Raw genomic sequence first — 26,431 nt, 5'->3', positions numbered from 1 at the left:
CGCATTTAACTCTCAGCTCCCTTGGAATACCCCCTCATTCCTGATGAAGAGCTTATGCTTGAAACGGCAATTCTCCATCTCAGATGCTGCCTGACCGGTTATGTTTTTCCAGCACCACACTCTTCGACTCTGATCTCCAGCATCTGTAGTGCTCACCTCCCTAGGAACAGGAGTAGGCTATTCAGTGCCCTCATCAAATGCTTTCTGGAAATCTAACAAGTTCCGCTATATCCACAATGTGTGTTAGCCCCTCAAAGAGCCTCTTTAATATTGATTCTAACATTTTCCCTATCAGTTCATCATTTCCTTTAGTCCTTCTTTCACTCTTTCCTGTGTTTTGTCCTATCACAGGCCTTCATTCGTGTGTAAAACATCTCTAACTTTTCCTAGTTCTGATGAAAAATCATTGACCTAAAATTTTAGATTGGTTTCTGTCCACAGATACTGCCATAACCTGCTGAATGTTTCCAGTATGTTCTGTTTCCAATTCAGACTTGTAGCATTTGCAGAATGATACTCTTTAAATAGTGATGTTTTTCCTTTTCATTAAGTCAGTGATCCTTCAACTTCCCATATATCAGAAACCAGATTACCAAATATTCTGATGAGTATTTTGACTGATACGTGCTCCTCTTCAATAACTATCTGTTTGATTTGTGCTTGCTGAATCAGGGACAGCTGGCAATGAAGGTCAAGCAAGTGATGACCACACACATACATACTTATGTAACGTGGACAAGACTAGTCTGCTTACCTTCAGTGACGGAAGACTAATAGGTTGGGGCCCTACAACACAGGAGGTCTGGGTTCAAGTCCCACCTATGCCAAAGGTTTGTAATAACATCCCTGTGCAAATTGCTGAGGAAAGAAATAGCTTTGGCATTCATCCTGTAGGTAGTGAAGAAGCTGATATCATTTGGAGTAGCTGTTTTGGTGGAACAATAACTAATTCAGCAACTTTAGGCTAGAAATGGCAGATTTGTTAAAAATTCCAACCATGTTCGCCATCTAGTGACTTTGCTGAAAAGTACCACTGCAGATTTGCTTTTGGACACGCACCGTCTCGACCCGCATCTAAAAAAGGATGAAATTTTACAGACCTTTTAAATGTTATTGGAGAGCTGTCGGTATGTGCGGGTCCATTAGTGACAAATTTATTTGTTCAGGAAGATCAGTCCAATTAAGTTAAAGAAACAGAACTGGCGGACCTCTAAGTGTTTGCGGGGGGAATGGGAGGAGAGTGGTAGAAATAAAATAAAACGTTGTAGTAGAAGCCTTGTAAAATATCCTAAGAGAAATAAAATGCAGTCTTCGGAGACTTCATAAAAGATTTTTAAAAATGTGGTTGCTCTTTTTCCGCTGGTGGCAGTCAGTCCATGAAGGTTGATAATTGATAGCAGTCCACTGAAGCTTTCATTTTATAAAAATAACACCCACCAATCGGGGTGAGAAGACTCGGTAACTCGGTCGGAGCTGCCAAACATTCAGAAGGATCAGATTCTCAATTTCAGTCCTCAAATTACTAATTTGTTTCTCCGCAAATGAGACAAGACTTTATTAGAATCGAGAGACTGTCACCTAAGATTAATTTAGAAACAGAATCTGCAAAAAAAAACAAACAGGCAGCGAGTTGGGCAAATAAACGACCTTTGAGTAAAGGACCTGGGAAATGACTAAAGTTCAGATGTTTCTAAAGTCGTTGACAATGAGCCGCCACACGCTAAAGGTGGCGGTTATAGGAGCAGGGGCGAGTGGCCTGTGCGCCGCTCGCCACCTGCTCTCGAGGCCACATGTTTTCGCCCCTCCTGTGGTTTATGAGCTGTCTGACTGTGCTGGGGGCACCTGGGTTTACACAGACAAAGTAGGAATGGATGATTATGGCCTGCCTATTCATTGCAGTATGTACAGGGATTTAAGGTATTTGCACATCACGTGTCGCGCTAAGAGGACAGTAATTTAATGTACATAAGCTTAGCTCCTGTTGCTGGTACATCAGGATGAGGCTTCGCCCACCTAAATGCTTATTGGATTATTTTTTTGTTCGTCTGCGAGAATAGCCCAGACGATATGAAGTAGACCGTTCACTGTTTTTAATTTCCCTGCATAGTAGGTTGCACCACCTGGTGGTTGTGTCAATTCGGCAGAACAGGTTAGATAACAGTCACATAGGAGTTTGTACTTTTGTACTCAACTGCTGCACAGTTGTGGGAAGCTTTAGGTGTATTTAAAATCTATTTTTCCTGTTCCCACACGAACCAATCTTGTAAATTTTTTTAAAAGTACCTACCAATAAAGAGGGGAAAAATGTTCAAAAGTACTTTGCAATGAAAGTTCAAATTGGAAACAGCTGCAACAACAAATCAGCACTATTTGAGTTACATGCGTTCTGGTTTGGTGGTGATAATGCCCATCAAAATAATTGCTGTTTTACCATAATGTGGTTTGAAACAGTAATTTGTTATTGGAAAGATGATGTTCATATTTTGAAATTACTAAAAATATCTTTTATAAATGTCAATATTTTTGTTTATTTTATCAGAACAGGATAATCTACCAACATCTCCTAAAGAGAACAAAGTGGAGTGCAGCAGAAAGGGCCTCCTTGACAGGGCCTTCAGGATGAGGATGGCTTGTTTGGTGGGTGAGGAGTGGTTCTGCAGTGGCTGAATAGTCCAGCTGCAGGCTCTGCCACAGGTGGACCAGGAGCTGTTTAATGTGGAAGGTTTACAGGACACTGGATTTTGTGCAGTCTTTCTGTTGCTGAAAATAGACTCTCCATGCTCCACTCTGTGACACTCAAAATGGTTGATCCATTCATGGATGCTTCTTTTACAGTTTCTAAGACTGGTAATTCTCATATGTCAGTGGGTATGTTGCATTTGTTAGGGAGACTTCCAAGATATCCTTGTGGGATTTCCTCTGCTCTGCTAGTGATCATTCAGGTGGAGCTTAGAGTAGAGTACTTTTTAAGGGAGCCTTGTGATGGGCATGTAGACAATGTGGCCTGTCCATTGCAGGTAGTCATGCATGATCAGTGCCTTGTGACCTCAAATATTGACTTGAGGAAGATGCCTATCTTACCAGTGGAGTTACTGGATGTTGCAAAGGTAGTGCTGGTGATAACTCTCTCCAGGGCTTTGAAGTGTCTGCTGAACATGTTTTATATTTCTAATACATATGGGAGGCTGGAGATCATGACTGCTGTGTAGGCCTTGAGCTTGGTGCTGGGTTTGAGGTCCCAGACTTTGAACACTCTGTTCCTTTTAATTGTCAGAAGGTTGCACTGGGGTATTGGAGTAGATGTTGGATTTGATTGTCAATTCTCATATTGAGAGTTGGCTTCTGAGGTATGGGAAATTATCCATGTTGTCCAGGGGCTCACTGTGGATATTGATGGTCAGGGCAGTATTATGTTGCAGGAGAGGGCTGGTCAAGGACCTTTTCTTGTTTTCTGAGTGTTTAGTCTGAGACCCATTGTCTCCTACACCTTGGTGAATACATTGAAGGTTTGCAGTTCGACTTTTTGTAGTGGATAGGTTGGTGAGGATCAAGGCTGTCGTTATGAAGCAGATGGAGAATGGTAACAAATTTCTCCATGCAGCCAAATTTGAGAAGGATATTTCACAATACTTTACGCTTGATGACATATTTGAAGACCTTTGTGAGATCGAAGAAGGGCATGGTTGGTGCTGTTCCCTGCACTTCTTTCTTGCATTTGCTGAGCCTCTTGACAGGTGGAGGCTGCATTGAGAAGAGGAGGAGCTTCTCAGCCTTGGTGAGGAGGCTGTTGGGGAGGATTCCCACGATGACTTTTCCCACAGCTATCATTCGGAAATCCATCTAATTTTCACAGTTGGACCTGTCTCCTCTTTTGAAGATGGTCACAAATATGATGTCTTAGATCTCTTGGCGTGCTCTCTTTCTAGACAAATTTAAAGATCACAGATTCAAGTCAATATAGTAGAGTGACACTTCTGCAGTCAGGTAGCTTTTTCCAAGGCTGGTTGGAGGTGTGCTGAGATGGCAACAGGTCTTGTGTTCTACAATGGCCTCCAGAGCATTTGCATCAAAGATTGTGCCTTGGTTGAGCTCATGACAAAGTCAGAACAGAAAAACTGCAGAGACGTCTTCCAGAAAGCAAAGTGGAGGGCAGGAGAAAGAGTCAATCTAGGAACAGTTGGACAGCAGACATTATCAAATGTGTGTTTTTATGGTTGCCACCACTGCACACCATGGCACTTCTAGCAGAAGTGGCCACATGACTGTGACAACTCGGTCAGTACACCAAGGGTACAATTGCATTTCTCCAAACACCTCCCAAGTCATTTTAAAAAATTGAAAATTGCATGCATTGTCATTTACAAGTTATGCAAGTTACCCAATATACATAGTTGCAAAGAAATTGATCTATCATCAACAAAATATGTGTTGACTCCAGTCAGTTCCATTTTTGTCAGGCTTTGCACATGCATAGTGTTTAACTTTTACAGTTCTCCTAAAGGTGTATGTTGCTGTTGTTTGTCCATCTGGTATCGCTTCATTCCGTGGATGTCCCCTTTCCACAGAGTCATTCCCATAGTGAGTGCAGTTGCTATGGTCACTGATGCTGGGGCACAATGGATCTCTGGGACTGATGGTCATTTTATGCTCTGTGCAAGTGGTGAGATTACTACTTCTCATCAGCTGCTTGAGATGAAAGCACTGTTTTTCTGGTTATATGTAATGCCTGTAGTTTGATAATCTATTGTTCATGTCTGCCACATGTGATCACAGAACTGCTGTATAGAGGTCCCAACTTGCTGTGTAGGCTGACTTTCATTGAGAGTACTGAACATTTGCACCCTGTTTCACCAGTGCTGAACTCTGGAAATGATTTGGCAGCATTACCAAAACAAAATTTGGCTTTCTGACATTTGACCTTGATTTTGATATTGGTGTCAGATACAACCTCTAGGATCAGTCGTTCCTCTGTCAAAAGAGGAACAGTTTGACTGTGGTTTGACATTAGTTTATTGATTGGACTGTTTTCCAAACCATATTTTCCACTTGAGGATTACCTTGTATCAGTCTGTGCTGGATTTGCTCAATTTCTTGATGATCGCATTGGTGATTGCCAGCTCAACCTTTTTCTACTTGACTGGACAGTGTGGACATGATCTATGATATTTAAATAATATTTGTTTGACTCGTGACATTATCGCAATGATTGAAATGCCATAACTAAAGTGCATTTTCGGGCATTCTACAATCACACTGGCAGTCATTGATGTCAGCTGGTCTAATTCCCAGTCATTAAAATGATAGTTGATGATGACAAGATAATTGTTCCTGCAAGAGTGAAGAGGCCTGTTCCAAGCTTCTGAATGGGATACTGTACATCACAAGCAGTTCTTTTTAGATTGCTTAATTTGCTATTTGTCATAAGAACTGCACAGACTGATTTGGTCCTTCAATCCCATTGTTCAGATCTGACCAGTTGAGCACTTCTGCTTTCTTCCAGAGTAGACTCAATTCCTTGATGTCTTGCATGAATGCACTTTTTTTTTACTCATCTTCTTAGGCATAATGACTCTATTTCCATTGTACAAGGTACCATCTTGGGCTTTTACTTACTTCATGCCAAATATTTCTGTTAGAGCAGTATGTTCTTGATGCTTTTGTCACTACTTCCTGCAGCATTTGTAGACTTGTCTTGTTTAAATCGAGGAAACAATGCAACATGATGCTTATGTCTCTGCTGGATTGATGACTTCTGGAACATGTAGAACTGTTGCTTCTTATTGAAACAGCAGATTCCACGCTCTGTCTTATCGTTCTTAAATTTTCTCAATAAGAAGAGCTACTCTCAATGGCATGTCTGCAATGTATAGCTGTTTCCTTTTGCCTGTATGTTACATCCAAATGAACATCACTGCAAATAAAGTAACATTGTTTGCAGAACTTTTGGAGCAGATAGGAGCATTTGAGGAAAATGCTGTAAAGTGGTTTGTGGTCAATCTGCACTCTGCTTTTGCCTTTTTCCAAATAGGTGTTGATCAAAAGCCTCATAAGCAAAGACATAGCTGTACACTTTTTTTTCTGAATCTGAATGTAACATTTTTTAGTTTGTCTTAATGTCTTGGGTTCATTTGTAACTGGTTATCTTTACTCATAAGGTTGCTCCAATTCGTGTTTTCATTGAAATCATTTACATTAACGACACTGTGCCTCAGCACTAGCATTGCTGTCACCAGTTGTTCGATTTCAAGTGAAAGCTGTTTTTTTGTTTCTGCATGTCCTTAGCTTTCACATCGACATTGGTTGCTGCGTTTCTGCTACACCGGCCACATCTGGAGTATTGTGTACAGTTTTGGTCGCCATACTATAGGAAGGATGAGGAGGTACTGGAATGGGTGCAGAGGAGGTTTATCAGGATGTTGCCTGGTATGGTAGGAAGATCGTATGAGGAAAGGCTGAGGCACTTGGGGCTGTTTTCATTGGAGAAAAGAAGGTTTAGGGGTGACTTGATAGATGTTTACAAGATGATTAGGGGTTTAGATAGGGTTGACCATGAGAACCTTTTTCCACGTATGGAGTCAGCTATTACGAGGGGGCATAGCTTTAAATTTAGGGGTGGTAGGTATAGGACAGATGTTAGGGGTAGATTCTTTACTCAGCGAGTCGTGAGTTCGTGGAATGCCCTGCCAGTAGCAGTGGTGGACTCTCCCTCTTTATGGGCATTTAAACAGGCATTGGATTGGCATATGGAGGATAGTGGGCTAGTGTAGGTTAGGTGGGCTTGGATCGGCGCAACATCGAGGGCCAAAGGGCCTGTACTGCACTGTATGTTTCTATGTTCTATGTACCTCTCTCTTTGTCAGAACGTGGGTGAACTCTGTTTGCTGTCAGAGTATGACCAATGTCCTTGTCTTTAGATATCTTCAAGTGCATCTTTTTGTTTTTGTTCAGCTTCATCTGGTGAACTCTCTAGCAGTAACTCTAGATTCTGATTATTGTCTGCAATTATTTCTTCCATTGTACCTCTACATTCCATATATTATCAAATTAACTTCCACTATCTATCTTGTTCTGTCAATGTTGATACTGCTCTGGAGGAGTGGAAATGCCAAACAGCATGCCCACCATCAGTATCTACTGAACAGGGTCTAGAAGGTACCTGTCAGTATCTAGCTGCTTTCATCAGTTTCACTTACTGGTAACTATCCTTCACATTGAGGATAATAAGGCATTTCCTGTGGTGAATTGGGGCTCGATTTCCTCAATGGTTGGCTTGGGGTAGTGAGATCTCTTCAATTTTTTTTTTAGCTCTTGCATAATCTGTTTTCCAGTTTCTTTTTGCTGCTTTGGTAATGCTAATACAGTATATATGAGTTGTTACTCCCTTTCCTAGCCCCTCCTATCTAGTCTTTTAGGTTTGACTTGAGGGTAGCTGGAACTATTCTCAAAAGTGCTGACTTAGTCTTCCACTCTCATCTATTTCAAGATGATACCACTAGGAAGTCATCCAAGACATGTGAAAACATGTAATCTTTCAGGATGTGTTCAGTAGTCAGTGACTTAGTGGTCTTTGAAATAGTGCTAATCTTTTTGCATGTTTAGGGTTATCTTTAGCTTTAGATTTTCTTCAGCAGACTTGAGTGGATTTTGCTTTATGCCTACAGTCTGGAGATCTAAATCTTTGTTCTTTGCACTGAACTGAACTGTCCACCTAATTTGTCCTCTTAGAATGATAATCGTACCATCATATAATCTCAACCCTACTTTGTAGGGCTTCGTTCTTGGATCATCATCTTGAGCAACTTGGCACAGGTCTGTGAATCTTCTGAAGTTGCATAAAGTTGCCAGTATCAAACAGTTCGGATGAATTCCTGATGAAGGGCTTATGCCCGAAACATCAATTCTCCCGCTCCTCAGATGCTGCCTGACCTGCTGTGCTTTTCCAGCACCACATTCTTGACATCAATATCTAACAGTCACAAACTGTCCATCACTTTTAGACCTGATAATGCCAACCTGTTGTATGGTGTAGAATGATTTTGTCGGAATCATCAGCTGACATCATTTTGCATTAATCTTTATAGATTTTTGTTTCTATTTAGTCAAACACTTATAGTGTGCAAACTGATTCGGCTTCTTGTAGTTTGAACACTTTCCCAAGTTAACACAAAGAAAACAAAATGTGCTTATGGAGGGATATGGGCCAGGTGCTGGTAGGTGGGACTAGATTGTGTTGGGATATCTGGTCAGCATGGACGGGTTGGACCGAAGGGTCTGTTTCCATGCTGTACATTTCTATGACTCGCTGTTCTCCATAATGTTTATGCCTTGCCTTTTGATCTTGAACTTTCTAGTGGTCTTTACTGCAAACGATTCTTCCTTTTCTCATTCAGCCTGAAATGTGTTTCAACATAATGCAAAGCCTTGTCTGTTCTGCCATTAATATGTCTTAGTTAATAATTAAGAATCTGAGCCTCTGCATGATTCTATTATCTTTCTTGAACTTTAAGTTCACCCGTCTCAGCAGATATATTCTCACAGTCTGATCTCTAATATCGGTGTTTTCCAAAGTGTTGCCATAGACATTTGACAGTTATAACAACAATACCCACCCCCTCAACCCACTCTTGCAATTTTCAAACTTCAAAATGGAGTCACACTGCGGGAAGAAGTTTGGGAAGTACTGTCAAATGTGCGCATGGTTCCATCTGTGAGATCATATTTCAGTTGTCCAAGCACTTCAGATTCAGCTAAATATATTAGTATGGTCAAATACTGATCAATAGTTCTACTCTTCATGCAACCTCTGGTCTTCAATACATACCATTAACATGTAGTAATAACATGGAGTTCGAAGTTTTAAGGCTATTCTGCCTGGCTTCTTTTTTTTTTGCTCCTCCTTTGAGATCTGGGCTGCAATACAGCTTGCAGCACTTTCTAAAGCACGGAGAACAGGGTCACCATTTATTTGTTCAGCTTCTAAATGAATTTTATAATTAATTTTTTAGTTTCCACTGAGTGGGGAGGAAAAAATCCCAATTCTGTTTCATATATCCTTTTCATTTCCACAGCAGCAAGAAGTAGAAGAATGCACAGCCATTTTGACTCACTCAATAATTCAAAGTTGTATACTCTTTAAGAAGTCAATTGCTGTTTCTTCTAGTATCTAGCTCTCATACAGTTATGAAAGTCCACACATTTTTAGTTACACTATCCCTGAACCATGTTATAGTTCATGTGTGTATTAATGGCTGTTGTTGATTACATGCGTGCACACACAGGATTTCTCACACAGAGCTCACATGACTGTAACAAACCAGCAAGTGTATATAAAAGGTACAATTGCATTTCTTCAGAGTGCTAACAGACAAACTACAGAGGGTGAGTGAGGATAACACAAGATGGAGCATAACATATAACATTAGATCCACTGGAAGGAGCAGCTGCAAGCAGTATTGGGAAAACTACTTTTGAAGCACTACGCAAGCTGGAGGTCTAGTTTGTGATGCAGAGTTATGTAAACAGCATAGGTTTGATTCCCATACCAGCTGAAGTTACCATGAAGGTCTCTCCTTCTGAGTCTCTTCCCTGTCCCCTGAGGCATGGTGACCCTCGGGTTAAACCACCACTATTCTTTCTTTCTTTCCTTTTCTCTTTCCTTTTCTTTTTTCTTTTTTCTTTTTTCTTTTCTTTTAATGAGAGAACACCCCTCTGGCCCCATAGGACTATTATGTTTTACATGACAACAAATACAGAACTAGGGGGCATAGGTTTAGGGTGAGAGGGGAAAGATATAAAAGAGACCTAAGGGGCAACTTTTTCACGCAGAGGGTGGTACGTGTATGGAATGAGCTGCCAGAGGATTTGGTGGAGGCTGGTACAATTGCAACATTTAAGAGGCAATTTGGATGGATATATGAATAGGAAGAGTTTGCAGGGAAATGGGCCGGGTGCTGGCAGGTGGGACTAGATTGGCTTGGGATATTTGGTTGGCATGGACAGGTTGGACCGAAGGGTCTGTTTCCATGCTGTACACCTCTATGACTCTAATACCTTGCAAAGTAATGGAGAAAAGGTTAGAAAAAAATTACTAAGGGTTGGTAAGAGGTAGATTTTTGAAAAAAAAACTTTCAGATGGGTTAGCCAGAGGTATTTAGGAAGAGAACTGCATAGTGATGGATTGTTATGATTGATGGCTGTGTCATTCGGGGAGCAGAATGGGGGTGTGAGTAGACTGTAGAGTATGAGAATTGGAAGAGGATAAATGGATTGGGTCATGGAAAGAAGGAAGACGAGTTTGATTGCAAGTTTTCCAGTGTGTAAGTGGTAGATTAGCAGAAGATGATCCTTTTGAATAATTTGTTACTTACAACATTATGCTACCACCAAAAACCGCTTCCCTTTCCCTTTCAGCATTCCAAAAGAACCATTTTCTGTGATACACTAGTCTGCACTTCAGTCAGCCCCTGTGCTCTTTCTCCCTCCAGTACCTACTACACCTGCTGTTTTACCTCTTCTCCTCACCATCTATGGACCTGAATGCATTTTCCAGGTGAAGCAGCAAATTAAGTGTGCTTCTTTCCAAGTAGTCATGATTTGGACATGCCGGTATTGGACTGGGGTGTACAAAGTTAAAAATCACACAACACCAGGTTATAGTCCAACAGGTTTAATTGGAAGCACACTAGCTTTCGGAGTGACACTCCTTCATCAGGTGATAGTGGAGGGCTCAATCCTAACACAGAATTTATAGCAAGTGTGATGTAACTGAACTTATACATTGAAAAATTGATTCTGTTAAGCCTTTCATCTGTTAGAATACAGTGATCGTTTCACTTCTTTCATGTGTAAATCACCAAATCCTTTTTTTAATAAAAAAGTTGCATTCTCAGGTTACCTGTTAACAATGGTGATAGCTAGACAATATGTTGAAAGTGTTGGCCCCCTGTGTTCTCTGTCTATGCCATGATGTTTAGATTGATTCTAATCTAAAAAGTGAGATAATGGAGTTTTACATGAATTCATGCAGTTTTTGAGCAAAGTACAATGTAACCCTGCAAGTACAAATTCACCTCACAAATATGTGTGCATGTGGGTCTTTGTCTGTGCTTGTGTCTGTCTGGGTTGGGGGTTGAGTGTGTGTGTGTGTGTGTGTGTGTGTGTATAGTGAGTGCAGTGTCTTAATTCTGTGAGGGGGTGTGTGTGTGTGTGTGTGTGTGTGTGTGTGTCTGTAAGGGTGTGTGTGGGTGTCTGTGTATGTGTATAGTGCAATGGTGGTCACCTGTAATGTGACATGAACCCAAGGTCCTGGTTGATTTTTGTTTCTCTTTTCTTTTTCTTTTCTCTTTTTTTCTTTTCTCTCTTTCTTTCTTGTTTTTATCTTGAATAACATTTTGCACTACTACTTTAATTCAAAGGTTCTCAGACTTTGTGCTGTAGTAGTTCATGCAAGTCATTAATAAGTTTTTTTTAAAAAAACTTAATTGCTTTTTGTTTTTTCTTTGCTATTTGCTTGGCTCAAATTTCGATTCAAATTGTTTACATTTTTACTTCTTGAGGTAAAATTTATTTCAGGGAAATTAAAACTAATTTAAGATTTATGCCCTTAAAAATGATTATTTTCCCTATCTATGTAGGGAATTTTGGTTAATTATAGCTTTCTCAGGATGAGATGCTGACTTAAACAGGTAGCCTTATTGATTGATCATTTTATTTAAACATATTCAATGAGGCCGTAAGTTTGCAAAATGCTATTCTATGGTAGTGTAGAAAGGGTTTTGCAGCCTTTACTGCTTGAGCTTTATGTATTTTTTCCTCTCTAACTTTCTGATGTGACCCTTTCACACACCAGTTTATGTACAAACTGTCCTCCTTGAATATTTTAGTGATGTTTGTAAATATCTTAATGCAGCTGATCAGTTCCAAAGTGGCTTCCCGAGTCATGCACCAAGAACTTTCCAGTTGCACCTCTCTCTCCTTTCATAAACAAACATTAAAGTACCATGAAATAATTTCTTTTTTAATAGAACACTCAAACTTTCATGACTGAGGAGTAGTGAGTTTAGGAGCTTGCTGCACCAGAGTGGTTGAGTTGAATAATGTAGGTACACTTAAGGGAGGTTTGACATGCATTTGAGGCAGAAGGGCATACATAGTCAAGATAGTAGTTTTTAAATGAGATGGGAGGAAGCTTGAGTGCAGCATAAAGACTGACTGCTCAGGCGAAATGCCTGTACTCTGTGTATAACCTAAGTTTTAATACCATCCATTCCTGGATTGAAACTTGATCTTAGTTGTATTGCAAAGTTGTAGCTAACCGGCTGTCCTAGATTTTATTTTTAAACAAAACGTAATGGGGGTATGGAATAAGCATGTGTGGAGGAATGATACTCATCTAGTGAACTTTAACAGAAAACCGAGTCAGATGGAATGATATAGGGTAAAGCAGCTTTGCATAAATACATACATTTGAATTTTTTTTTCTTAAATTACTGCTGGTCGAGATCAGGACAGACTTGTACCCAGAGATTGCTGAGTTGTTCCTTTTTGTCCTATTTCTTGAGGTCTCATTCCTAAAGGTAAACTGTGACTCAGCATTGGAATCTGGTGGATCTCGAATCTCGGCTGGGCACAACCGGATACCAGATTTGTTTCCAAAAATAAAATGCATCTCAAATGAATACAGTAACTTTTACTTTGGCCTTCGTACTGCATTTTGTGTGGCTGACCCTGGTGTACTTTTAATAATAGAAATGTAAGGACTTCTGAAAATCTTTAATTTTGTGCATTTTCTTTTTTAAAAAGCCAAATAAGAATCTTGGTGCCAGTGGGTCCTAAAATTGCAGAAGGGTTTCCTTTTAATTGTGTAAAATCACTGCCTTAAATTTCTTGCTTATGAATTCCTGAACAATTGCTGACACACAAATTATTGATCAGAAATGAAAACTAAACAGAACTTCTATTTTGTCATAATTCTATATAAATTGTGCCCTGATCCATTTCTGCTGGCTGTATCCGATATTATAAGTGCCTGACTCCAATGTTTCATTTTCTATGCTTGGGGATGCCTGCCATTTCTCAACATTTTGGTCTGTTGAATTTGATTATATAAATCGCAACCACATAAAATTATTAATCCAAAATTACTCGACAACAGGAATGTTAAGTAAAATGAAAGTACACAAATTTCAGCCAGTTCTTATGACCTCTTTGTCATGAGTCTTTTATATTATAGCTGTTTCAATGTCTTGCATCCAGCACTGTTACCTACATGAATAAGTTTCCAAATAGAACTTCCTCCCCTATTTGGCTTGGCTAGGAGATGCTGATGACTTCAGGAGAGTTGCAAGATAAGTCGACTTGCAAAGGAGATCCTCTGCTTCCATCTGCTTGTGCCTGAATTGTTACATGTGCAAACACAAGTGGTTTGATCTCATTTGGGTAGATATTTGTGTGGAAGGAGAGGAATCTGGTGCGGCAGGCATAAAACATCATCAAAATGTATGAATGTAAGGTTAACCGTAGTTTTGATGCTTACTTGGAAGTAATCCAATGATATTTTGCCAACCTTTTGGAATACCGTTTTGAAGAAGACCTCTTAGAAAGTTTTGTCCAATATTTCATGGAACATTTTCTATAAAACCCAGGAGCTCCAATGTGCTTGTATCATTTTCCAGAATATTTTAATCTTTTTGTGGACACATAATTTTCCAGAAATGCATCTAATTTTGTCTTCAGGAGCTGTAAAGAATCCATCTTTATTGTCTTCTTTACTGTTCCACAGGTTAATCACCCTCTGGGAAAAATAAGACTTCCAGACATCCAACCTTGTCCCCCGCCACCTAGGGCTGATTGGTGAGCCTTGGTGATCTAAATTAAAACACTTATCTACCAGTATTATATTCATTTCTTTAATAATCTTAAACTTTAATCATGTTCTCAATTTGCTTCTCTTCAGCAAGTTTAAACATTAAAAAAAGTCAAGTTAAATCAGCAATTATCCTTTATAGGCCTACTCTTCAGAATCACTACAGTTTTCATGAGCGATGACCAAATGTTGGGCATAGTTAATAATCGTTATCATCCAACCCAGAACTCTACTTGCTTTCATAACTTGCTAAACTGAGCTTGCATTTTGATGACTAGATAAAATATATTCTTTCTCAGGCATCTTAGCAGAAACTGTTCTACACCATGGCCTTAGTTGTTTACCTGTGTACATGTCTTGGATTTGACAAAAATGTTCAGATATTTACCAGTCTTGGGGCCTAATTTCCCAATTGATCCAATCTTGGGGGCACTTTAATCTATTTCAATTCATTTATCGTCTTAAATTGAATCTCCAACTGTTGATTGATTGATTGATTAGCTTTCTTTTGTGACACAGGTTTTCTGTTTCTTTTTGCGTTGAGGTCCTTTGTGTAAAAGGCTTGTGTAATCTCTACATTTTAATTGATGACTTTGTTCCCCTCCAGATCCTGAATAAATAAGTAAAGGACATCCAGTATCCCCAAGGTGTCTCACTCTGGTCTATGCTTATTGAAAAGCAAACCCTCCTTAAAATTTACCACATGCTGATTCATTAACCTTTTCCTTTACCATTCACTTTATTTCCTGATACATTTTATTCTAATTTCTTGACGCAAAGTGAAAGAGTACTTGATCCACAATTCGGTGAGGGTAATTATCTTGGAGTTATCCAGTGGAAGCCATGAACCTTGGTCACTAAAACAAAGAATGCTTTGAATTGGATCAAAATGGGAGGCAATCATTATGGTAACTTGGGTAATCTGTAGAGGAAGGAGGAAAGTAAGAACACAAGAAATAGGAAGCAGGAGTAGGACATTCAGCCCCTCAAGCATAACCCACTGTTCAACAAGGCCATGGCTGGTCTGCCCCAGGCTTCATGCCAGTTTATCATGAGGTGTAAAACTCCCTGATATTTCAAAAATGCATCTATCTGTTCTTTAAATATTTTCAGTGATCTAGCCTCCACAGGTTTCTGGGATAGAGAATTGCAGACATTCACTAACTTCTGAGAGAAGAAAGTCATTCCAGTCACTTTTTAAAGGAGTATCCCCAAGTTCAAGATTCCCTCATGGTGCAAACATCTTATCGACATCTACCCTGTCAAATACCCTCCGATACTTTGTTTTACGTTTCAATAAGATCACCCACCATCTTTCTAAACTGTAATGGATACAAGTTTAGCTGTTATTGATAAGGTAACTCCTTCAACCCAGGGATGAATGTAGTGAATCATTTTTGAACTGCCTCCAATGCCAGTGTGTCCATTCTTAAACATAGGATCAAAACAGTGCATGGTACTTCTGTACAATTGGATCATGACTTGCATATTTTTAAACACCAATCCTATAACAATAGAGGCCAAAATTCAGTTTGCCTTCTTAATTACTTCATGCACCTGCATGCTAACATTTTGTTTAATAAACAAGCACATCCCAATCCCTCTGTGCTACAGAGTCCCTTTTTGGAGTTGTCCTCCATTTTAAAAAGTAATCTGCATTTTGATCCTTCCTACCAAAGTCCATAGGCCACACTTTCCTACATTAAACTCCATCTGCCAATTTTAGCCCACTCACTCGGCCTGCATATGTGCTTTTAAGGATACCTTATTTTCTCATCACAACATACCTATTTTTGTATCATGATTACATCTGGATACATTACTCTACTTTCCACCCCTCTGTCATTCAATATAAATAGTAAAGTCCTAGAACCGATCTTTCTGGCACTCCAAGTTATACCATTCCAACCTAGAAAAAAAACCCAATAATCCCATTCTGTCTTCTGTGGGTCCTCAATCCAAGCTAATACATTACCCCCAATACCACAAGTGGGTCTGTTCTTCTCTTTATAAAACTGCTGTTCTCTTTATCTCTTCTCTTCTGTCTCACTTTCACTCTCTAGATGCTGGAGATTGTTGTTTTTTTTTATGTCCTCTCTCTCATTTAGATTTCTCTGGATCCTTCACTGTCCTGCTCAGTCATAGGTAAGCGGAATGAGGACACAGTAAGAGGAACTAACGTGAGGAACTTTTTCACAAAATTAAATGCTGGGATTAGGATTTGTCTTTTTATTTTGATTATTACAGGGAAAACCTCAAGAATAATTACTAAATGCCCAGCAAGACCGAGGGAGAGAAAATAGTTGATTTCTTGAAGGTATGGAGTTTCCCTCTCTTCACCTATGACAGGAGAGAGTGATGTTGAGGATTAACAAAGGGCAATAATTGACAGATAGTACTTGACAAGAGGGAAGTGAAAAGACTTCATTCTTTTAGAAGAATAAGCTTCCTAAAGCAGGAGAGATGATTTGTGGATTCCAGTCTTGTACAAGAGCCAAAATATATGAGCAAACTGAGCAATCTATTAAAGAATCATCTTTGTTCAATTGATGTAAGAGGGAATGCACAGAATTAGATAAAGTGCTTGAGAGAGAGGTAAATCCAATGAAGATGGAGGCAAGGGAGAGGCGAAGTAAAAGGTTATAGGCAAGAGATGATGGTCAGAATGGACACCATCCAGCTACAAGTGAAGATCGAGGATAAGCCAATAAGATAACCAGCTGTTAATGTTCTGCCCAAGTGAGAATTGCTGAAACTGTAAGAAGTTTTTTTTTCATTATTGAATTTCTGTGACATTAGCAATGCCAGAGTTTATTACACATCCCTAAGGTAGTGTTGAGCAACCTTCCTGAACTGCTACAGTCCAACTAGTGTAGGCATACCTAAAATGCTGTTGGGGAAAGAAGTTCCACGTTTTGGACATAGTCAAAATGAAAGTAATGGCAGTTTATAGTTTTAATAACACCAAACAGATTAACTGACCATTTATCTTATTGGTGCTTGCAAATTGTGAAAATCTGTGTTTTGAGGAAAATACTAACTACAATTCAACTGGACTTCAATAATGCATTTTGGTAATGACATGAAGAGCACCTTTGGAAATACAATTTGTTCTTTTATTTCTGGCTATGGTTTGGCTATCTCCAATGAATCTTAGCATTTTGGGATAGTCTTTTATCTGAATCTTTGTCATTTTATCTGTGAATGCATTAATGCTAGAAACCTAAATACTTAAAAAAAACTGCTGGGGGAAAATGACGGATTCAGCTTTTCAGCACTGTCTAACTCCTGAACTTTGTTTAGCCATAAATTACTCAAGACTTGGGGATAAACAAAATAACAATTAAACAAACATGTACGTAAAGATCTAAATTATAAATTAATGCTAGTATCTGATTCAATACAGTCTTTCAAAAAGTGAAACAAATTGTGACTCAACTGTGGGTATAGGCTTTTAGCCAGCTAAAAATACAAGGCAGGAGGAAAAGTATAGGAAACTCTGCAAATTAGTAACAAATATAGTAATGAGGATGGTAGTGTCATCTAACAATATCTGAAATGAAAGTAAAATCTTAATATTCCACAAAGACCACCTAAAATGTTAACTTGGCTTTTCAGATGGTAATAACAAAGTTTTACAGGATCAGAAAAATAAAGCACGGAGGAGGCATTTGACCTAATGTGCCTAGTTATTAGAATCTTAGTTTTGCCAAAAGTCTTGCCTTTTTTTTCAGTTCGTGTTATTTGTTAATTTTTGAAAATTATTTTTGACTTTAAAGAATCTGCTTTGAGTGCAGTGCATCCTAGATCATAACTTTTCTTTTTCTTTATATTGCATCTTGTTCTTTTGCCAATTAATTTTCAACATTTTACTTTAGTTTGTAGCCAACACAGAGCACCAAGATCCAGTTTGGAATAAAAAAGCTCATAGTGCATTAAAATTTGTACTAAACAATTGAAAAGTTTTAAATTAACGTTAGTATGTAGAAAGAATTCCCAAACTTCATGATCATGTGAAGAAACCTCAGCACTAGAAATGTGTGTCAAAATCACAATTTGGCACTTTTTTTTTCCCCCCTGGTTATTAATTTAAGTGGATAATAATCATGCACCGTCAAACCATCTATACTTCTCTCTATAATGTGCAAGATTCCCAACTGATAGCACAAAGTCTGAAATGACCCTCCTAGAATAACTATCTTATGTAAAAGCTAACACTCACTTTATTGAGTGGAAAGGTATTTAATTCCCCAAAATATGAATTTATTTTGTCTCTAATCTTTACTTTTAGGACAAACCTTCCAAAAGAAGTCATGGCCTTCCCGGATTTTCCATTTGACAGTCAACTCCCTTCTTTCATCCATCATAGTGATGTGAGGTCATATCTGGAACAATATGCTGATCACTTTGAAATTCAGCCCCATGTAAAGGTAACCACACCAGATTTTCTATTAGAGTGGTTATAAAATGTTAAAATAGTATTTTAAAATAAATGGAACAGAAACCAAAAACAACACAAAATACTACACTGCTGTGAAGATTAGGAATTTCCCTTAAGCAGTGGAAAAATGGGCACATAATTGGGCAGGTTGGCACCAAGGAGATAACCAACCACTTCATCACCCAGCACCACCAGTATAGCCTCTTTTGATCAGTTATCTTTGATCTGTAATAATTTGTGCAAGACCAAGGTACTGGACTTAGGTCAGGGAGTAAGCTCTTATCTCCATGACCCTCAACCCCAAACCTCCCCCAAAAGTGCCTACCTTTCTTGGCACTGTCTGGAGAGTGGTGTTCCAGCAGCTGCCACAGCCTCTGCCATGGTATTGTCAAGTTTTAAGGGCATTGAGCTCTGACCAACAGCTTCAGATAGGCAGGAGATCCTGCTCCATGTCTGTAAGATCCAGTGGATTTTCTGATTTAGGTAGGATGTAAGGTTGTCTTCATGAAATATTCCTGCTTTCACAGGAAAATATCACCCACTATCTCTTCTCTAAAGTCATACTGTTGGATATTAGTTATTTTCAATTCTTAGCTGTCAATTTTAGTACAATTTCTATGCAAAGTACAGGGGTAGAATTTCAACTTTTGGCTGTATGGCAACATTTCAGTTAAAGCAGAGGAGATATTATTAGATTAGCAAGTCTATTGTTCGAGATAACAATCCTTAGGTTTTTTTTTGCTAGTTAAAATTATTAAGGATTATGAAATAGGGTTGCTTGATGGAGTTGAGAATTAGATCACACATCATTCAGTTGACTGATGGAACTGGCTTGAGAGGCTGAATGGCCTGCACTGCCCATTGCTATGTAGTTTCCTTCTCTACCTCCCATTGATTTTCAACATATTTCCTGGTGATTAAACATATAGCAAACAGCAAGTTCACCAACCTTCATGTATTACTTTTGCAAGATGTGACTCTGGATCTTTTCTTCCTCATGGGAATGAACTGTTAAGCTCTATTCAGTGGTTCCATATAGTAAATTATTGTGGATAACTTAAATGAAAGGAATATTGAAACAAATTGTAGACCAAGTTGTTTATGATCTGCAAGTTGGCACTCATCTCACTTAGAGCTGAAAATGCGTTGCTGGAAAAGCGCAGCAGGTCAGGCAGCATCCAAGGAACAGGAGAATCGACGTTTCGGGCATAAGCCCTTCTTCAGGAATGAGGAAAGTTTGTGACACACTTTCCTCATTTCTGAAGAAGGGCTTATGCCCAAAACGTCGATTCTCCTGTTCCTTGGATGCTGCCTGACCTGCTGCGCTTTTCCAGCAACGCATTTTCAGCTCTGATCTCCGGCATCTGCAGTCCACACTTACTTATCTCATTTAGGCAGAATTGGGTACTGCAGATGCTGGAGATTAGAGTCAAGATTAGAATGGTGCTGGGAAAGCACAGCAGGTCAGGCAGCATCCAAGGAGCAGAAAGATCGATGTTTGGGCAAAAGCCCTTCATTAGGACTGGTTTTTGCCCAAAACATCAATTTTCTTGCTCCTGAGATGCTGCCTGACCTGCTGTGCTTTTCCAACACCACTCTAATCTTGACTCATCTCATTTAGTCAGCTGAAGTATTTACCCATTCTTGTACAGAAGATTAGCAAGAGGAATCCAGAGGAAAAGTCTTTTGTTTTACAAAAGATTTGTAATTGCATCTTTAAGAAATATGTGAGTACTTGGAAAATTTTTTCACAGTTTCGTACACATGTTGAACTGCTGAATCCTGTTTCTGGAACCACTGGAGATGCTTGGAATTCATGGGAAGTAACATCTTTAAATCTGAACAATCATTGTCGTAATACAGAGAGATTTGATTCTGTTATTGTTTGCAATGGGTGAGTCTGAAGTATTAAATTTTAACAATGTGCAAGGCTTATTTTTGTAGCCAAATATTTGAAACAGGTCTAGTGATAATTTGTTTTCTCCCCATCCATTTTTCACATTTTTACAACCAACTTTCTTATAGCCACCTTTTGGCTCAGAGCATCGGACAGGATCTAAATGCTATTAGATGCTTAGCAGCAAAATAAATTATCCATTGATTTAATTGAATACTTTTTTCTTCATCACTGAAAAAGGCAAAATGAGGCTACTTGCAGACGATGCTCTAAGTCGTATGATTTTTTTTGACTGATGTCTTTAATTGTTTATTTGTAAAAATTATATAATGCGCGTTCCCCTCCAACCTGACCCAGATTGTAATAAAATAATGTTGGGTGGTCAGCACTTGACTTTAGTAATCCAGTAAAGGGGACAGCAACTTCTGGCGGTCATTCTGGTGCTGTTAAACATGGAAACTCCAATATGCTACATGTATTTTTCCTGCTTCTCTACAATATTTGCTACCCGTACTTTGCTTTTAGATTCAGTAATAATCACCTGGGAACATGAAGTTGTGGTACTTATGGGACTCTAGTTAACTTTTGCTGCCCTTGTTCGGTGATTTAAGGTTTGTGAATTCAGGTATCCGTGAAATTTTTAATGGTGTGTCAAGTCTTAACCATTACTGAATGATGCCGCTCACCAGAGCATTTAATTGGGAGTGCAATTTGTCAGAAGATCATTTTTTAAAAAATAAAGTATTTTATACTTTGTCAGCTCTTTCTGTCTTAATCCCATCTCACTCACCCTTTTTTGTACACTATTTTGCATTTAATTATTTTCATATCAACTTTAGGTTGAGACACTCCATGTCTACATGAGGGTACTTTAATCTAATCAGATTAAAGAAATATTTTGGTACTTGCTTTGCTCATCTATGCCAGAGTGATGGCCTAGTGTTGTTGTTATTACTAGACTGTGTTAATCCAATGACCCAGATAACGTTCTGGAGACCCAGTTTGAATCTCATTCATGGCAGATATGGAATTTGAATTCAATAAAAATCTGGAATTAAGAGTCTAATGATGATCGTGAAACCATTATTGATTATCAAGAAAAAGCCATCTAGTTCCCTGATGTCATTTAGGGAAGAAAACTGCTATACTTGTCTGGTCTGCATGTGATTTCAGAACCACAGCAATGTGGGTGATCTTAACTTCCCTCTGGGCAATTGTATAGGATGGTTTAGAATTGTTGACAATAATCAACCGCTGCATGACCTTGAAGAAGTCCTGTGATGGATGACTTGCATTCCTGTACATGCCGAAGATGGTACAACTAGTTTTTCTGTATCTGTGGCTTGTTATACTGATTTGAGGGAGAGAACTTGGTGCCAAATCATTGGACTTCCCCTCAGACTGGGATCGTAAACAGTGTCAGGAATGAACCTAAGCCTCCAGACTAGCCATCGATTGAGGAGTCCCCAGCGGGCAGAAGAGTGTGAGACTTATTGTTTTATTTTCCCCAACCTAAGCCTCCAGGCCAGCTGTCAATCAAGAACATGCACTAAATAAATTTTTGTTGCCCAGTCTTCTCTTAAGTACATTTAACTGAATTCAAAGAACCGTTTGAATACACTCTGCTCCAGGACAGCAATAAATGCTGGCCTAGCCAGCAATGCCCTCATTTCAATAATAATAATAATAATAATAACAGTAGTAATAGAAGGTAAACTGAGAAACTTGTATATAAAATGTACAGTTGTTAATTGAATGTTGGATTATAGCAAGCAGAAATATCTAATATTAAATTTTGCTGTCCCTATACTTTGCACAATATATTTTGTAAATCCTTGAGACTTATGGCTGGTAAAATGTTACAATAATTAACTTGGTATGTTCTAATTTGTATTTTCAGCCATTATTCTGAACCTTTCATCCCACACATCCCTGAAATTGAATATTTCAAAGGACAGAAAATGCACAGCCACGAGTACAGATTTGCTGAGCCTTTCACTGGGAAGAATGTGGTTCTCCTTGGTGCTGGTCCATCTGGAACTGATATAGCATTGGAGTTATGCTCAGTTGCAAAACAAGTTGTCTTGATGCACAATCATTCACTGATAACCTCCTCCATGCCCCAAAATTTCCTGCAGGTGAAAGGTCTGAACAGATTTTCAGAGACTGGAGTGATTTGTAATGATGAAAGGGAGTATCCTGCAGATGTATTCATGTTCTGTACTGGATATAAATATTCTTTTCCATTTCTTAGTAAAAATGTCTGCTTAGAGGTCAAAGATCAAAGAGTTGCTCCACTTTACAAACACATTGTTCATACAACCTTTCCAACTCTCTTTTTTATTGGCTTATGCATGACTGTTTGTCCTTTTCCTTTGTTCCACTGCCAAGTCTTGTTTGCTCTGGCATCTTTAGATGGTACCCATAAGCTACCACCAAAAGCAGAAATGGATGCAGTTACAGAGGATGAATACCAGTCCTGTTTGCAAAATGGAATTCCTCACAGACATTTTCATAAATTGGACAGTCGTCAGTGGGGCTATAATGCTGAGTTAGCCCAGTTATCCAAAACTGACCCCTTAGCACCTGTTACAAGGGATCTGTATGAAGCAAATAAGAAATTTAGAAAAGAAGATCTGTGTAATTATAAAAGGTTTAATTACAAGATAGTGGGAGATGATACATGGATAACAGTGAAGCCTAAACCATTATAAACTTGACTGTCACTTCTTTGATTTGCATCTTCCATCCATCAGACTATCAGCCAGCTATATATGTTCTGTGGAAACCATAGAACATACGAAGCTCTGCAGTGTACAATATACAGTATAGAGGAAAAGTGATCAAAGATTTGCATTGTCTGAAAGCCTGTCAGTTTTCTTTCTATATACTTAAGTGGATGGATTATTAGATATACTTACTAGTGTGTGATTTGTGGAATCCTTCCTGTAGTTTGTTTTATTTGTATTTGTTGCATTAAAGCAAGCTTACTTACCCAACTTACTTAACCAATCTAAATAGCCAGCTGTTGTTGGGAAACTGTGCAAATGAAAAGAAGTACTTTTGCACATTGAATCCCATTTCTTGTGAAGTCATAAGAACTATGCCATTGCATCAGTTTGTTTTTCTTTTGTTAAATGTTATTTGCTTCTTCTAGTGTTTTGCCAATGTTTGGGACAAATCATTTGAGACTGTATAAAGGGGTCGCTTAACTCAGACAGATGGTAGCGAATTGATTGCTCAGGTTTCTCAGAATTACGCTAACAAAATTCTATAAAGTTTCAAGGTGGTCTTGATTTCAGACCATGTATGCAAGAAGGAAGAAATAAGAGCTATGGTGTTTGTTTAAAAAAAAATCATAATTAGTTCTTTATTAAATTGGCAGCCCTATAGAGGGAAATCAACAAAATATTATACAAGATACCAATTGGAATTTTGCATTTGGTGGCAAGTGTAAACCTCAGTTGGGTGTGTAAATAGTCTATACCCTTTGGCTCTGATCCATAAACTATAGGCTGCATCATACAAGATAACTGCGTCAGCTGGTCTACACCATTCACCTGATTAAAGGCTTTAAGTACTGTATAAAATGGAATATTCTATTCATTCCTTATTAGCTAAAATATTTGCACAAACACAATGCAATGACTTACCAAATCTGCCTTAGGTTGCCAATATGTCTTAAAGAATGCATGCATCATATTTTCTACAGTAAACATAACTTAGTTCTTCTCAATAGTTAGAGCTTTCCCTCCTGATATTGGATACCTTAGTCTTCACATGAATGACCTGTTGGAAACCAGATGAAGATGATGTGCAGGAATCTGCAATTCTGCAAAAGTATTTGTGGATATTATTCCTTGTAGTTATATGCATGTTACTTTTCAGTTCACAAGCACACTTTTTAAATTTTGTGAGATGATGAACTGGACCAGCTGTAGGATTGTTTCACAGGAGCCGCCATCTTGGTTCTATTCAAATTCTGGGATTCTTTCCCACTGCCAGTATTCATGGGATCCTACTTGATCAGAAGCAGGCTGCCTATGATGAAAAATCATTACTGATTTTGGTAAAATCTGCAAGCAAGAGCTGATGAGGTAATTCTGATCAGCTTTCATTGAAAACCATCAGAACGATACAAAATTCTGTTTTAAGTTATAAGCATGTAGCAAATTAAAAGTCATTTTGTTTTTCATCATATGTTTTATATCATCAAAAGTAGCACTCTGAATAATAGAACAAAGTAATGCAGGTGTTTGAACTATTATGAAACTTTGAAAAGTGATAACTTGAAACATTAACTCTGCTTCTCTCTGTAGATGCTTCTAGAGCTGCTGAGTGTCTTAAGTATTCTTTACTTCATAAATTTTAGTTGGATAGAGTAAAATAAAATTTGACAAATGTAAATGTAAATTTTTGATTGCTATTTCCTTGCTATTATAAGCTTGTATTTATGAATGCATTCTAATCAAATTGGTATGCTTTCCTTTATTGGTCAGAGTATTGAGTACAGGAGTTGGGAGGTCATGTTGCGGCTGTACAGGACATTGGTTAGGCCACTGTTGGAATATTGCATGCAATTCTGGTCTCCTTCCTATCAGAAAGATGTTGTGAAACTTGAAAGGGTTCAGAAAAGATTTACAAGGATGTTGCCAGGATTGGAGGATTTGAGCTATAGGGAGAGGCTGAATAGGCTGGGGCTGTTTTTCCCTGGAGCGTCGGAAGTTGAGGAGTGACCTTTTAAAGGTTTACAAGATTGAGGGGCATGGATAGGATAAATAGACAAAGTCTTTTCCCTGGGGTCAGGGAGTCTAGAACTAGAGGGCATAGGTTTAGGGTGAGAGGGGAAAGATATGAAAGAGACCTCAGGGGCAACTTTTTCACGCAGAGGGTGGTATGTGTATGGAATGAGCTGCCAGTGGAAGTGGTGGAGGCTAGTACAATTACAACATTTTAAGAGGCATTTGGATGGGTATGTGAATAGGAAGGGTTTGGAGGGATATGGGCCGGGTGCTGGCAGGTGGGTCGCGATTGGGTTGGGATATCTGGTTGGCATCGATGGGTTGGACCAAAGGGTCTGTTTCCAAGCTGTACATCTCTATGACTCTAATAATACATTCACATACTGGTTGATAACTATGCATAATATTGTAAAGTATGTCCAGCATAGAAACAGGCAATTTAGCCTAAAATGTCCACACCAGATTTATCTTCTATCCAAGCCTCCTTCCACCCTTTGTTCAATCTCATCAATATATCCACGTTCTTTGTATTATGAGTGTTTGTGTAATTTCCCATTTAATGCTGCTATGTTCTGGGTAAATACGCTTATCCTGAATGTTTTATTGAATTTTTAAGTGATTATGTAACATTTTATGGCTTAGTTTGGTCTTGTCATCAAGTGAAAAACTTCCCTATCAAACTCGTCCTTAAATGTCAAATCTTAAATTTCTCTATCAGATCACCCTCCGTCTTTTGTTTTTCTTTTAGGAAAGGGGATTCAGCCTATTCAATTTTTCCTTGTTATTATCAGTTTTCTATAATTTCAGAATATTTTTATTGTATTTTCCCTAATGCATCTGATTTCCATACAGTGTGCCAATTATGGTCTATACTTTAACTCAAGAACTGAAACCCAGTGCCTTGTTTTCTTTTTATTTTATGATGTGTGGAATATAGGTTATCTATATTGAAATTAATTTGTCAATTATGTGCCCATTGTGCAAGTTACTTTTATCTCTTCAGTTGATTTAATACTTTCTATAGAGCAACCATTTTTTGTGAAGTAGCATTGTACTGTAACAGTTATTCTTAAAGCTGATCATGTCACAACCTTAAAATGCTTGGGTAACAGCATATTTAACAAATTTATGAAATTTGTGGTTATAAATCAGCTCCTATTAATAGTGCCATATGAATATAATCTGTCAAATGTCTACAGGCATTTTTTGTATGTTAACAATATAGTAATGAGTCTAACACAACATGGATTTAGCCTGATGACTGATAAATAGAAAACAGAATTCCAATGAAGGGTTAGATCATTGCACTGGTATATAATACTGCCTTCACCTTTGAAAACCACCAAGAGGTAATGGAACTTATTAACCATGTAGTAATTCTCAAATAAATTTAAAATGTCTGATATTGCTAGGATAACTTTTTGTTTTTGTTTTGAAAAACATAGCACTATTTGACTCACTGATCATAATTTAATGGAAGGATTGGC

At 38.5% G+C, this 26,431-nt stretch overlaps 1 protein-coding gene across 6 annotated transcripts; it reads left to right on the top strand.

Moving 5' to 3' along the window:
* Positions 1-1,046: 1,046 nt before the first annotated feature.
* Positions 1,047-26,349, top strand: LOC140496424 (uncharacterized). 6 transcript variants are annotated; one of them, XM_072596133.1, is made up of 5 exons: positions 1,804-1,917; positions 16,112-16,181; positions 18,156-18,294; positions 20,060-20,199; positions 22,103-26,349. In XM_072596133.1, exons 3-5 carry the CDS (start codon positions 18,178-18,180, stop codon positions 22,914-22,916), a joined length of 1,071 nt encoding a protein of 356 aa, XP_072452234.1. In that variant the 5' UTR covers positions 1,804-1,917; positions 16,112-16,181; positions 18,156-18,177; the 3' UTR covers positions 22,917-26,349. The 6 variants fall into 6 exon arrangements, with proteins under 6 accessions (XP_072452231.1, XP_072452230.1, XP_072452234.1 ...); XM_072596131.1 differs by lacking the exon at positions 16,112-16,181 and adding an exon at positions 13,781-13,851 and having other exon boundaries at positions 1,815-1,917; XM_072596132.1 differs by lacking the exon at positions 1,804-1,917 and adding an exon at positions 13,928-16,009.
* Positions 26,350-26,431: the final 82 nt, after the last annotated feature.

This window comes from Chiloscyllium punctatum, chromosome 26, assembly GCF_047496795.1.
Source record: "Chiloscyllium punctatum isolate Juve2018m chromosome 26, sChiPun1.3, whole genome shotgun sequence".
Taxonomy (NCBI): Eukaryota; Metazoa; Chordata; class Chondrichthyes; order Orectolobiformes; family Hemiscylliidae; genus Chiloscyllium; species Chiloscyllium punctatum.
This window is presented reverse-complemented; position numbering and strand designations above follow the sequence as displayed.